General features: G+C 41.5%; 1 protein-coding gene across 2 annotated transcripts in view; it reads right to left on the reverse strand.

The window, feature by feature from the left end:
- Positions 1 to 14,861, reverse strand: part of LOC122990863 (sarcoplasmic/endoplasmic reticulum calcium ATPase 2-like) — a 22,635-nt gene extending 7,774 nt beyond the window's left edge. Inside the window, exons 1-8 of one of the 2 annotated variants that reach the window (XM_044364441.1) lie at positions 14,348 to 14,860; positions 13,219 to 13,236; positions 13,042 to 13,124; positions 10,209 to 10,313; positions 9,110 to 9,248; positions 2,265 to 2,345; positions 1,535 to 1,620; positions 900 to 1,364 (exon numbers count right to left, since the gene is read on the reverse strand). In XM_044364441.1, the coding sequence (XP_044220376.1) occupies positions 900 to 1,364; positions 1,535 to 1,620; positions 2,265 to 2,345; positions 9,110 to 9,248; positions 10,209 to 10,313; positions 13,042 to 13,124; positions 13,219 to 13,236; positions 14,348 to 14,465 (1,095 nt within the window). In that variant the 5' untranslated portion in view covers positions 14,466 to 14,860. Of the gene's footprint in view, positions 1 to 899; positions 1,365 to 1,534; positions 1,621 to 2,264; positions 2,346 to 9,109; positions 9,249 to 10,208; positions 10,314 to 13,041; positions 13,125 to 13,218; positions 13,237 to 14,347 lie in introns of both variants that reach the window. The other variant, XM_044364433.1, reaches the window with a different exon arrangement.
- Positions 14,862 to 15,727: the final 866 nt, after the last annotated feature.

Consider the following 15,727-nt stretch of genomic DNA (forward strand, 5'->3'; position numbering starts at 1 on the left):
AAGCTAAACATCAAATCTTGGAGCTGCTTTTTTATGGTGATTAGAGCAGCTGGACATTCTATTAGACTTATTTTATGTACAATAGTTTTTTAAATAACTTTCAATGATAACCTGACTCCTGCCCCTCCACAGCACATGTTTATAAAATAATGACAAATGTATTCAAATGAATGCAGATAGTTTTAGTTGGAGACTAGTAACAAGTTAACTTTATTTAAAGACAGGAGTGTAAATTCAATTAGCACACATCTTTAACGACTTTTGTCTGTGTTTCCGGAGAGCTAATTTATTCTGTTTTCAGTACTTTAATGGCTTGCTGTGAATCCCAATAAATCACTGAACAGCGGAGCTATTTTATCATGGCCAGTACAACATGAGGCTCAAACAACACAGACATCAAAACAACAGTTTTAATGAGCTGTAAGTGAACGCCACAGTGTAATTCAGTCTATGCCAAAGTTCTGAGAAACCACTGAACAGGCAACAAAAGAGGATTAAACTTAAATAAATGCTGAGATGTCTTCTTAATGTGAGGCCAAGTGGGGCTGGGGTGCCACTCACAGGCACACAGAGAAAAAGGAACTACAGGCTGGCTGCTTTGCAACTCGGTGACGCAAGGTCAGTTATGCAACAGCAGCACTGCAAGTCATCCAACAGCTCAATGTAGATTAGAGGAGCAGCAGCGTGTTGCCTTCTTGTTAAATAAGCTGGATACCTGATCACGAGGAAAATGCTCTGTTTGCACAGACATTGTTAGCATTTTAGCTGACAAGTGTATTTGAAGTGATTTACGCAGTCACAGTCTCTCTAACTGTAACAAAGATGACAAAGTAATGACGAGCAACCTGCTCAGCAATGCACCAGGAGTGTGTGTGTGTGTGTGTGTGTGTGAGACTCACTCTGCAGACAGACATCTGGTTGGTGGTTAGGGTTCCCGTCTTGTCAGAGCAGATGACAGAGGTGCAGCCCAGGGTCTCCACAGAGGGCAGGCTGCGGACGATGGCATTCTTCTTGGCCATGCGGCGGGTGCCCAGGGCCAGGCAGGTGGTGATGACGGCAGGAAGACCCTCAGGGATGGCGGCCACAGCCAGCGCCACGGCGATCTTGAAGTAGTAGACGGCCCCACGGATCCAGGAGCCTCCGTGGACGGGGTCGTTGAAATGCCCGATGTTGATGATCCACACGGCGATGCAGATGAGGGAGATGACCTTGGACAGCTGCTCGCCGAACTCGTCTAACTTCTGCTGCAGGGGCGTCTTTTCCTGTTCAGTAGCCGCCATCTCATCACGGATCTTACCGATCTCCGTGTTAACACCGGTTGCCACTACCACACCCACAGCCTTCCCTGCTGCAATGTTGGTACCCTGAAATAACAAGAAATACACATGTTGGTTCAAGTACATCTGATAACATCTCACACTTTTTCAAATAACAACAGGAGCAAGTTTTTCCAGGAAGTTCACAGAAACTAAACAAACAAAGAGTCGAGGGACATCAACAGGATGTGTGATAACTCAGTGAGAGTTGTGCTTACAGAGAAGAGCATGTTCTTCTTGTCCTGATTGACAGCACGAGGGTCAGGCACAGGGTCGGTGTGTTTGATGACGGAGATGGACTCGCCTACAAACACAACACAGGAGTATCAGGTTAAGTCAGTTTGAATTTGTCTATGCAGATGGTCTCTGGGATCAAGCACAGCCTGTCATCTCTACAGAAGGATCTACGGTGCTGCCTCACTGATATTTCACATGTTCATGAATGTTTCAGTTCAGAAGCAAATGTGCTCATTTGAAACAGTGTCACGATCCACCTCTGGGCTCATTTTTCAGCCACTTCAAATGATCTTGTTCATTGTCACGCAGTTAACCTGGTTCTTCACACACAGTTGCAGGATTGATCTGTTAATCTGGGATACCAGCAGGCTCTTATTACAGACTCTAAAGTTAATTCAAAGCTCGGGAATGGATTTTTTTAAAATCAAAAACACATATTAACCATAAAATGAAACACTACTGAACCTTGAATAAAAGCAGATTGAATCAGAGTCTTTGTATGAAAAAAATCAACATCCTCATCACCTGAAATTAAAGATGTTGACATCTGAGTCATTGTATAGGAGATTTAAACCTTTGTGACTTTCTTTTTATTGCTGAATAATGTGCAAAAAGTCTTATCAGAACAAATTGAAACTCTAATTCAGTTTATCTGAGCCATCAAATTTTTACCCGTGTCATTTTTATCAATCATCAGCAGATAAGTCTTACCGGTCAGAATGGACTGGTCCACTCTCAGCGTTGTTGATTTGATTGAACAGATACGGATGTCAGCAGGCACCTTGTCTCCAACTATAACCAAACAAAACTATAATTATTAGAGACAAAACACATCAAACATATGTTTGCCAAAACATCAAGCACACAAACACACAGAAAAATCTAATGGAACTAGGAAAAAAAAGGCTTAAAGAATTTCAAACATAGTTTTTTACACCGCATGAAAAGCCCTCCACTAATACTGTTGGTTTGCTTCGTACTGAGTCCACCCATGTGCTCCTGCTACTGTACAGTGCTGCGGTATGTGAGCGTACAAGCTAAATGAAGATTTAACAGATCTTGTCTATTTTCTGTAGGCAGTAACTCAGTATAAGTGTAAACTTAAGCGATGAAGCACAGCTCATTACAGGGTGGTTGCTGTGTCACACAGCAGCAGAGTGGTGCTGCCATCGCTGTGGTGAAAGAGACGGAGAGCCAAAGAAAGAGGATGAAATGAAGGACTTGAGAGCCATAAAAGGCCCGTCTCTAAGGAAAAGGCCAATTTGGGTACGTCAGAATTGCACTGACCCAATTCAGCTTTCCTAATGGTACATAAAGGCGATGGAAACTGGGGAAATGGCTCAGGATATGGCACAGTTCCGTGGGCGTAGTCTACATATAGGCCTACTTAGTTAAAAATGCAAATTGTGTCACATTGATTCAAGAGACTCCAACCAAGAATATGGTATAGTTACGATTCAGGGACCCACAGAACAGAATCTAACAGATCATAACATGTAGCCATTGAAACAAAGTTGATGTGAAAAGACTAAACAAAGATTTGGTAAAAAGTACCAATGTCCAGATTCCCATTTGAGGAAAACATGTACCGTAATCCAAAACCCCCGGTGCCCTTGAGGGAAGGGAGGGGAAAATAGCAATGGGACCAACAATGTGTGTAGCCAAAAATGGAAAAACTATTTTGATATGTTCTCCAACATTCTGATCAGGTTTAAATGTGGCTGCTATGATGACAGCTGATTACACATTATTGCCACAATACAGGAGGAGACAAAGGGACGAAGACTGAGTCAAAGCTCCTCTACATCATCTGGGAAGTCTACGCATCATGATACTGCCTCACCTTACTGTGTCATTAGTAAGTGGATGTCTACGTTTGTACACATTTCCAACGGGAATTTCAACACTCTTGGTTCGTGACTTCTCGCTATGGAGACACGATCCTGTGAGAAGTTGGATGATTATCAACGTATTAGATGTCCCTGACAGCGGTGCCAGGAACTCTCATCTGTCAGCAGGCATTGGCCAATCAAGACAGGCACTGACAGCTTTTCTGAGAAGGACTAGTGTCAAGCTCAGTTACATCTTTAAACCATCCGAACCTGGAACAACAGGCGCAATGGAAGAGTCACTTCTGGGAAGGTCACCCAACCTGACTCAGATGTATCAGGTTACTACTTTCAATTCAAAATATAAACTAAGACTGCAGTTAAGCTGCTGTTTAGATGAATTAATGATCTTACTACACATATAGGGATATGGGAATCCATTTTCACAGCTATATAATTTAACTTTCTTTAGAGAATCCCTGGAAGAGTTTAAAAGGATTACCTTTAGCTGCACTACAGGAACTAAACATGAAATATTTTCTTTAGAAGCCAAAAGCTTTACAGTTACATCCTTGATGGTTGTGTAACACTTCCTGTGCTAAGCTATTATTTTTAAAGAACCACTGACAATTTCTAAGAGCTAAGAAACATGGTTAGGAGTGTCGCTTCTAACAGTGGTGCTTGCTGATGTGCTCGTACAAAGAAAGCAGCTGCTGAGTGTTATGACTCCGTGACTTAGTGAAACACAGGAATTGTCACGCGGCTGTGTTACACTGCAGGCCTGCTCTGATGAAGTGTGTGTATATCATCTGTCCCTTTGTGTCAACATCCTACTTGGTAGCAGTCCAAGCATCTCCTCGGGCACGGCCACTTTTTCACTCCTGTGCTTGCCAACAGATCACAACAGAGTCCACAAATTTTACACTGACAGAAGCCCGGACCTGGTGAGACATGGCACCCAACATGACTCCCAGAGGTGCCTTTTAAAACAGACCTTTCAACAACTGAGCCGAGGCTGCCAGCTTTGACTGGCACCTGCCCCTGCCGTGTGTTAAGGGATAGCGTGTGCTTCGACAAGCCAGGCTTCCTCGGGGCCGGCCAGGAGGCTCCATGTGCTGATGGCAGCAGAACAAAAGGCTGACATGTCAGGCTCCTGTCACGTTGAGAGGGCCATTTCAGAACGGTCGACAAGGTGAAGGATCCTACAGCTTTCCAACTCAGCTCCTACTGCTTCTTTCAACAACCATGTTCATGCAAATACTTTGTCAAGATGGAAATATACTAAACAGCTGTCTGGAACATGTAAAATACTAACTGTTGCTTCTTCCTGTCTGCTTAATTTAGCTTGATTTCTTCTAACCGTTGGGAGTCAGGTGCACTGGAGAAGCTCTGTTACCCTTATTCAGCACAATCAATACAGAAATTAAAACTGCTAATCTTGGTTCTGCAATCCAAATGTGGCTTTTTCATGGGTGCTTCCTCATGCTGTCTTAACTGTATTACAAAAAAAACATTCAGGGCCACAGTGGTTAGCACATGGCCGAAGTCACTAATAAATATCACTATTTTAACAGCAAACAGGCAGCAAAAGTACTGTTTAATTAAGCAGTTGGCTACTGGAGGATATTTACATCAGAATGGGAAATTAACTCTTTAAAATGTGAACATCTACCAGCCACTGACAGATAAATGTTCAAATTCACCAACCACTTTCATATTTTACCAACATTTGGCTGGTGCTAATTTCCCACCCTGATTTACATATTTACATAAATAATATTTACAGACAGCTGACTAGTTGGTCGACTTCCCTCTGTTGTGTTGTCACAGATGCAAACTCATGGCTGCTGCCTTTTTAGTCGATCCTCACCTATGACCTCCGTTATGTAAGCACCATCTCTTCAACAGTCTCCCTAAGATCTCTGCTTTGCCTTTGTCTGTTATGAATGTTAAGCAGCAGCAGCAGCAGCAGCAGCAGCAGGCTGGGCCTCCTCATAGCATGAAACAGTTTCGGTTCCCATAGCAACAAAACCTGTCCCAGGACTGGGAGCATGAAAACACTTGTCAAAATTAACTGGGAACGTAGCAAACCGTGGTAAAAATTACATGTAGATTAAGCTGGACATAATTAAATGTGAATTTAAATCAATATCAGGATTCCATCAACAACATTAACATTTTACAACAATATTCGCTTCACAGCCCACACATACAGCTACATGCTGCAAACAAATTAAAGGTGCAAGGAGTTGAACTTTGGACTTTCTGGTGTTGAAGTTACAGAGAAAAACATCTTGTGAAAGAAGAAATGCGTCACAGAAAAAAATATTAGCAAACTGAATGTAATATAATATTAAATATTGCACAAAACAAAGTATCTAAATTGTCCTTGCAGTACAGCAATAAAATGTCATCATGAAAATATTAATGGTCCGTTTAAGTATAAATTACTCCAAGTCTGCAGGGTACTTTCTCCTCATGTCTTAAAGTCAGAGCTTCCTGCAGTGGCCCCTAATTACAGCCTGCCCCTGGTGAAAGTCTGACCTCTCACTATCACATCTATAAGCAGACATTATAGCATGAGTTCCCAGCAGTCAGTGCTGTATGACTTAGGGTTAACAAGGCTAGTGCGGTGGGCTGAATAGTCCACAATCTGTATAAAACTAGAAGCCTTCTTCAATAATGGAGGATTACTGCTGCAATAGGTGGCACTTGACAGTCATTTAACACCACACATTTTGTTGAATATGTTGGTTTTCAGCCACGTACCATCATGACCCAACAGTCAGTAGGTTTTCAGCTAACTTCACTGATCAGCAGCTTCAACCTGCACTGTTTGGTTTGAATGAAAACCTCTGTGCCTCTGTGCAGGACATCATTACACAGTATGAAGTTTCGTTTCTAATGCCGGCCTCCCCGGTCGGCAAGATGAGACCATTTCTCTCAGTCTTGCTGACATGCCAGAAACAATTGCCAAAAGACAGTCCCTTAGTGACAACGGATGCTTGCCAGACCGCATTAAATGCCACGTACTATCCATGGTGTCTGGAATCTTAGTGGAGGGTGCGGGTGCTGATGGGTAGGGCCGCTGTGCATTGAGCATGGTGGGGCAGGACGGTTATCCACAAAGCACTTCCCTATAAGGTCATCTCTCTCCAACACAATAGGAACAGAGGAGAGATCCTCCCCCTATACTACCCCCCACAGGAGCCCCCGTCACTACCAGACTCCACAACTTCACAGGCAGCAGAGAACAAACCCTCTGTGCTCCACTGCTCTGAGAAAAGGCAGACATCCAAATCTGCAGGCCCTTAACACCAAACTGTAAACTGGCAACATACAGTGTGTGCTGTGTTGTGACAAAGGCTTTCAAATCCACTGGCTACAGTAGCTAGTGTCAGTATTTTTTGGTGGTTGGTCGAGAGGACTTAGTTAATCCTTTAATCATTATTTGGCTGTTAGCACAATGCTCATTCCAATTTAAAGTGTAAATCAACAAAAACCTGGTTAATCATTGCTGATCATATGTATTGGATAATTTTAGAAGCGAGGCAAATTTGCTGATCTGTATGTCAGTGTGATTCTTGGACATGTCAAGAGTTAGTTTTGGTGTACCGCTGCATGATTTGGCTGAGCCACATTGCTGTGAACAAGTCTTTTATCAACCTGACAAGGGGACTACACAGAGCAGCAGACTAGACTGGGAAAACCAGCTCTGCTTCCACTGCGAAGATCAGATTTGAAAACTACAAAGATAGAACCAAGCCTTTAATAATCTAGTTTACATAAAAGTCAGAGAAATTATACAGATAGATGAGGATAAAAACAATTACACCACACTTTAATTCCAAGACGTTAAACAAATTTCATGGCTGATGGGCGATGAGGTTTGAGTAGGAGGCAGCGCTCAAACCCACAGCAGCACAGATTGGCTGCGGGCTATTCTTCTCACGGCTGAGGCAGCCACAGAGGGCTCATCTCTGTGTCCTCTACCTCGGCTCAGCGGAGAGCTGGCCAGCATCTGCGTCATCACACTCCTCCTCTGCATGGCAGGGGTCACTTTGGAGCTTCAGGAAAATATTATTCATAAAAAAAGGGGCGGGGGGGGGGGGAGTCTGACAGGGACTATTGTAGAGGATATTTGGAGGATTTGGGAAATCAGTTGAAGCTGATGAGCTTTTTCTGACTGCAGGATGAAACATCCGATTTTACTGCCTGCTGGGCTGCATTTTTGAGTAAGCCTCAAGCTGCTGACAGCGAAGCCTCCAATTTTCTTGATCAAGAGTTTTAAAATAACCAGAGGAGTAATAATATGCAAGAGGAGAGAGTGTCTGACTCACAAGTTTCTCTTTAAACCTGAGCCAAATAATTAAACTTGCTACACTTGTCTTCTTCAGCAACACATTATCAAAATGTTATGATTGGCACTGACAACCAAAAACAAATCATACACAGAATACTGTTTAATACTAGAAAAGGGTATCTTTTAATTCCCAATACACTCCCGCTGCTCCATTTGCCCTTGTCAAGGTCATTCAGGAGTCCTGCAGAACGCTGTCCCACGTCATCCACTGTAACATGTTCCCCAGAACAGCATGGGAGGGGCACACATGGAGTGGGACCAGACACCTGTCATCTTCACGACTGTCACTGCCTGCTATAAATACGGCATTCCATAATCTAAACAGACTATGAAGGCTAAAAATAAAACCTACCACTATGCACAGAAAAACTATGCATCACTTCAGTGGCTTAGGGTTAAAGAGAGTATCAAGATAACACTAGTGTTTCAAGATCTCCAGCATTCCTCAACACATCCGTCTCCGTTCATCCCTCTGCAAAACTGTACGTGTATGTGTGTGTGTGTGTGTGTGTGTGTGTGTGTGTGTGTGTGTGTGTGTGTGTGTGTGCTGTGGGGGGAAAGAGCATGCTTTAAAAAATAAATAAATAAAAAAAATTAAAGCTTTACATCCTCAGGGTTTCAGCTGCTGAAATACGCTGACTGGACCCCGGCAGCATGAATCATTGCAGCGCTCAGTTCACATGCTGCACAGGAGGAAAGCAGTTGACTTGGGAGGATACAGAGGCTGCGTGTTATGCGAGTGAGCCTGAACTTGGTGTGTGAGGCCATATACACACACACACACGCACACGCACACATCAAGTAAAAATGGGCCTTAATACTATTTGTGCCCAACCCTTTGAGACAATGGGTTAATAAGAACATCTCAAAATACATCATTCATACAGGGTGAGTCACCTCTGCAGTGGCACTTGGGGATGGGGGGGGAAGTTTCTACTCGAGCTTGTGCTAAATGTGATCCGTGACCATACCTAGACTCAATTGTTCTGTCCAAAGTAGGCTTCACCTGAGGCACCACAGCTCCTCATAGCTTCTTTGATCACCAAAAAAGCACATATGGAAAATTATGCTCTTCCACAGAGAAACAAAACATTCTTTATAGCAGCTGCAGTGGCACTTAATTGCTAATTTTCTGTGGATTTCAAGGTTTGCTCCTATTTGAGTCATGTGATATTCAGATGTTCCCTTTTTCCTGAGAGAAATCTACAAATGAACATCTAAAACTTTCACATTTCCTCTATTTAGCCGGAGCTCTAAGCTAAGCAACATTATCATCAGTGCAACATCAGCATGAAGTTAAGCTGATAATACAAGCAGCCATGTGTGTTAAAAACATGCACAAGGTCAAGAGCCAGTCAACCTACCAGCAACTTCTACGATGTCTCCTGGCACAATGTCTCTGGCCTTGATCCTCTGAACGGTCTTCCTGTCCTGCCGGTACACTTTCCCCATCTCAGGCTCATACTCTTTAAGCGCCTCAATGGCATCCTCAGCATTGCGTTCCTGGTCAGGAGAAAATTAGTTTAGTTCTAACATTTCTGATTTGCACTGGGATGAACTGATAATATCACAAACATTAATACATGTAGGCTCCTAGCTCTGCTGGACTATTCTGAATGGGATGTTTGTCCTTTGAGGCCTTGATTGGGGACATTTAGGTAAAAATGGGAATATGAGTCACATCATTTTCTGTCTCTTGAAGTTTTCCAATTTTTATCCTTCATCAGCAAGAAAAACACATCACTCAGAACGCACTGCCCACACATATTCAAAAATAAATAAAAAATATCACAAGGAGGAAAATCACTTGAAGATTAGCCTGATATGAAAGTGATGAAGGCTGCTGAATACAAGTGACAGACTGCTCCTCTTCAAAAAAATAAGATGCCAAATGGGATGAGGCGAAAATCCCTTTCAGTACGACATGTTGATCTACAGTGAAAATTAACTTCATCGTCTCAATGAAATAAAAAACTAAAATTATATAATTATTTAAATATATTTTATGTAAAATCCTTTCTGTTGAAACTTTTTTTTAAAGAGGTATTCTCACATTTTGGATGCTATTAAACTATTTATTATAGTGCTGTTGTAGTGAATTGCATTGGATTTAGCTAGGTGTACCTAATATCATTATGTCTTTCCTTTTTGATACAGATATTAATTTTATTTACATCTCATTTAAACATGTATTTCAGTTGTTTAAATGTTATGTCTATTTGTACCGGTTAAATCAACAAAGCTTGGTTTAAATCTGTTCTGAAAAGCTGATTACATGAACAACTATTTTACAGAAAATAGATCATTCTGCTACATAACAAATACGTGATTTGCTTTAACAAAAAACAAACAAACAAAAAAAAAAACATAAAATCTGGAGAATAAAAACTTCCAAAAAATTCAAATGGTTTCCAGACCTATTCTCCAGATACAGTGATTTCCTGGCATCTAAATGTTTCTCACCTGCCACACACCAACGATGGCATTGGCTATAAGAATGAGTAAAATTACAAAAGGCTCCACAAATGCTGTGATAGTTTCTTCTCCCTCCTCAAACCAGGCCAGGACCTGAAAACAGCAAAGGAAACATGTCATTAGTAGGTACAAGTAGGCATCAGCTTAATAAAATTTAAATAGGGGAAATCAAAACAAATAAGAACAAAGAAAAAGTTGTACATAACAGATAAAATAATGAAAAAAAAAAATCACATCTCTGATAGATGGAGACATGCTGTGCAGTCATAAATTATGTGTTTATACTAACCGGACAGGTTTTTATCACTTAAAGAAAGAGATTTTAGTGACAGCAGTGTTTCATTCCAATATTGTGAGGGTTTAGATGTTTGATCAACCACCAGAAGCTTGACATCAAAGCCAGACACTGTTAATAGCGGAGGCTCATCCCACACATTTCTTATATAAAACTTCATGCACTGTGGAAAATATGAATCTGATCAACCAAAACACTTCATATCATACTTCACTGAACAGGTTCCTGTCCTTGAGTTAGATTTAGGAAACATAACATTGAACTTCAGTCGTCAACAACTAACCACTTATCTAATGAATACTAGCAATGCATTTATTCTACTCACTGTGTAACGGTTGCTCTCTCCTGTGGATATTTGTAATTATGGATTTTCTAACTTCAAACACTGCACAGCACATTTGAACTGTGTACGAGAAGCTTCCTGATAAGAATTAGGTCCAATCAGACAAACATGTCGCCAGGAACTCAGATGAGCACATTCAGACCTGTGTTAAGTGGAACCACTTAAACCTTTTTGATACACTGACGCCCATCACAATATTAAACCACTGGTCTCGACAGTGTTGCACAGATTATAATAGAACCTCTTACTGCCAGGAAAAAAATGACAGTATCTTGACCTGGAGTCTCATTTGGTTTGTTGTTCCTGAGAAAACTGTCCTAAAATTACCCTGAATGTCACAGGCAATTAGTTACTGCAATAAAGTAATCAACCTCAATAAGACCTAAGTACCTGGCTGTGTTAAATGCCAAAGTCATTTTAAGCAGCATAACTTCATAGCTTTGTCAATACAGAAGCAAAGCACTTAATGGTGCCCTACTGTGTGTCATAACACAAGTCAGATGTCAAAATGATGTATACACACATATCAGGGCAACTAAAGATCATTTTCATTATTGATTAATCTGTCAGTTATTTTTTTGATTAATTGAAGGTCAGAAAATAGTGAAAAATGTCCATCACAGTCCCCAAAGTCTTTAATGTCTTGTTTTGTCCGACCAACAGTCCAAAAACTGAAGAGATTCAGTTTACAATGATATAAAACATAGAAAAGCAGCAAGTCCTCACATTGGGGAAGCAAGAGAATGATGGACATTTCTGCTTGATGAGGACTCAAACAAAGAATCAATTAATCCACTAATTGTTTCAACCTGAATATACATGTGTCAACATGCACAGGATAAAAAACATTTATAGCACTTTACCTCATAAAATAATGCATTTTAAAACAGGTGCAGACTCTGTTAAACAGAATCATGCAAACAGAACTAATGAAAAGTTGAAACTGCCAATAGTTTAGATTTTCTGACTTTGATTTGCTTCCAAACAGGGTACATATTAAAATAAAGGAATGATTAAATTTAAGTTGAGGTGGGTGTGTGTGTTCGTCCGATTAGAACCCTCCCACTGAGGGGTGAGGGCCCAAATTTGGTCTTGAGTGGTGCTCTGTTCCCCTGTCAGACAGCAGCCGCTGACACCTCTGTATCACCTGACTGGCACTGCACACTACATACCAGCTCTCTCACACTCACACACACTCTCACACACACACACACACACACACACACACACACACGGGTCCTGAACAATGTTCTTCAGCTATCTGTCGCTGTAGTGTGCAGTTGTTTTAAAGAATATGGAAAAAGACTAAAACTGTGGAAATCGATTGCACATCATTAAATTAACTCAATTCCATGTTTGTTTCATCACAGAAAAAAATCGAAACTTGCCTATTTGGCGGTCACGTTTACATGAAACTGTGTGCTTCTTGCTTAAATTTGGTGAGTGTCTTTACACATTACAATCTTAAGTATCACTAATGCAATGTGGAATTTAACTTAGCTTTTGAATGGGCTTGCACACTGATGATGCTATTACATAATGACAGTCCACTATCAAACATTTATCTGTCTAGCAGTAAAAGTCAGAGACCCAAGCAGGACCAGGGTAAGTCATTACACAGCAGCCATGCCTGACAACTCAAATGACTTACTTGGCACATGGTGATGGCAACTCAATGCTGCTACTGCTGTTGTCACCATTCCTCAGATGGGTCACAAGCCTTCTCAGCTGTTTAACTCCCTAATATGTGAGTGTAACCCCAGCCGAGTTATACAAACTGAAGACGTCCACACTTCAGCACTACATAAACTGTCCCCCTGCCATTCATCACAAGGGGTTTAATAATAATCCCATCTACAATTTTTTGGCTTCACACATAAACACTGTTTCAGTCAGAGGTGGACAGAGGAAACTTTTTGTAGGATGCAGTGACATGTCCTGAGATTCTCTCAACGTTTGAGATTATTAGTACATCATCTATCTTGTTTATTTTACATAGCGAGCAGAAGGTAACAAGAGAGAAGGGTGAGAATAAAACACATCAACAGGTCAAGAGCTGACTTGAATTTATAATGTGAAAAGCACAGGAGTTGCCCCAGAGTTGTAAATTCAATTCAGCTCAGAATGAGATAAAAGAATACCACGAGGATCGATGCAGCAATAAAATGTAGTGATATACTTACAAAAGAAATACATGCGGCCAGCAGAAGAATTCGCACAAGTAAATCTTCAAACTGTTCAATGACGAGCTCCCATAAAGATTTCCCTGCAAAGAGGAGAGTTAGTTAAACACAAGTAATTCATCATGGCGACATGTTATCATATAATGACAGTAAACAGTCAGTGACAGCCGTGATTACCTTCCTCTGCTGGTAACTCTGTGTGTGTTTGTAGAGCAGAGAGTCAATCCAGAGATGGACCAGGAAACAGAAAAAAAAGAAAAAGAGGAAGGTCAGTGACGTATAAATAATTTTTTAGATTTTTAGCCAGATGGAGACATCCCTCCTGGTTCCTGTTTCTTGATAGGGAACTGACTCCTAGAAAACAAGAGGAGTTCAGTATGTTCAGAAAGCTGAATCTCAGACTTACACGTTAAGTTAATGTCAAAACCGCCAGCATATTCTCAGTTTCACTTCAGATTTTGCTGAGTGGTGAAGACATATTGATACACATTGTACAAGGGGTGAAGATTTGAACTGCTCACTTAGTGATGGAGTACAGATGAGTAGCCGTTTCACCATTAAAACTAAGTACAAACAAGACCAGTAATAATTCAGCACTTTTTATAAGATCTATATCTGGTTTACACTTCTTGAAGATTCATAACACAAAAGGAAAAATATTAGGGATACACCAATCAACTCAAAGGTCAAAGAGATTAAAGGGGAAGAAAGTATACCCTCCATGACCTCCCAGGTGATATTAATATGAAACAGCTGTTTAAGCCCAGACAAGAGAGATTAACTCTGACAGATAACATTGCTCCAGTGATCCTGTGGACACTGTTCAGTGTCAGATGCCTGTCAGGTCTCCAGACACATGGGCTGATGTGTTGCAGTTTCACACTGACAACCATCCAGCAAGGTTACAGTGTTTAACAATGACACAGTGTCACCATATTTTACAACCAGTGTCAACAATGTTAGCATGGGGGACATGTTTTAACAATGTTATCACAGTCAACAGTGTAACCGTGAAACAATGTTCAGCTACGCCTGCACGCCAGTCAGTCACAATGTTTAACAATGTTACAATAACTGAGTAATGATTCATTTGTTACTATGTAAGAGATGGAAACCCTCGAGGTCACCAGTGATGACGTCAGCTAAAGGATTTTATTGAGCCGGGTAACCCTGCCGGCCGGTGATGTTGATGACTTTTACCCCATATTCTGTTCACTGAACTCACACTGTCCATGTTACAATGACAAGACATTTTTGAACGGCGTCTCATTCACAGCAGCAGCGTCTACAGATTAAACTGTCGTACCGTTTAGGCCCCATTTCTCCTTCTGTCGTTTCACCTGGTCCAGAGAAAGTCCTGTGCTCTCATTGACGCAGAAACAACTGTAAACTTCTTCCACACTCTTTGTGTGAGCGTTCTCCATGGCGGACAGACGGCTCCTTCCCACAAAGCTTTACCCCAAAAACACAGTGCCGTAAGGTACCTTGTGACTCTTTACAACAATCAGTACTTTCAGAGGAATAAATAGTTTGCCAACTGAGAGCTGTGCATTCACACTCGGGTAGCTATCGGCAGCTATAGACCGTGGACTACCGTGTCTCCCTGGCCCCTGTTAAGATTTTCTTCAGGCGAGAAATGGGATCTTCAGATTCCTCTGAATCACTTTGAGCGTCCGCTTATCTCCGAAAATGGTGGAAAAGTGTCTGCGGCAGTGTCCTGTGTTGAGGACTGCATTCACCCAGTCCAGTCCACTGTGCTACGCTACCGCGCCGTGCCGTGCCGTGCCTCACCGTGGCGCAGCTCTCTGTGGCTCCACACCGCGCTGACAGTCTGGTTTTATCAAAGCGACTCACTGCTGCCCCTCTTCCCTGCGCTGCATGTGGACTCATATCATTGGACGAACAGTGTTAGCTACGTTCAAACCTGGGAGACATGAAAAAACACAGGAAGTAACTAGGAAATGACAATGGGATACAAAATCGGACATCCTACTCAAACACTGCGGTTCAAGTCGTGCAAACCACAACATTCAAGTCAATTTTGATTCATTTATGTGTTCTCTTTACCCGTCTTGTTGGTTTCAGCATGGCTGGATGGTGACACTGCAAATATGTGACTGTAAATTATGTTTGTGATGGAAAATATATTTTTTTTACTTAAAAAGTCACAAATGATATAGTATGGACGCTAATTGCTGTCTTTATTCTATTAAATATATATATATATATTATTGATTCATTATAATAGCCTCTGTCGGCATCCGTGGTCCAACAGATGTCCCAAATAAGGCAGCGTCAAATTTGAAGACATTTTTTTGTCATGTTTGTGTTTCAAACAGAGTGCACTGCACACACAGTCAAGTATAAACCAGCTTGTGTAGATTCACAGACCACTTAACACATTTCCCTCAGACTGCAGGCTTCCCATTACAGAGGCCCCTTGTTCTTATTGTATTACTACCTCATTTACACTTGACTAGAGGCCTATTTGTATATGGCAGGAACAGACAGTTACACTCAAGATTTACACTAACTACAAGAAAAGACCGAGGAACATGTTCAAACACCCCAGTAGCTCTAGATAATGCCTCACTTGCCAGACAAAGTCAGTAAAGCCAGACTATACCTGATTAATCAGCTACATCTGCATAACAACTGTAAAGGCAGCCGAATTACTGTAGAGGTA

Source organism: Thunnus albacares, chromosome 2 (genome assembly GCF_914725855.1).
Source record: "Thunnus albacares chromosome 2, fThuAlb1.1, whole genome shotgun sequence".
NCBI classification, from domain to species: domain Eukaryota; kingdom Metazoa; phylum Chordata; class Actinopteri; order Scombriformes; family Scombridae; genus Thunnus; species Thunnus albacares.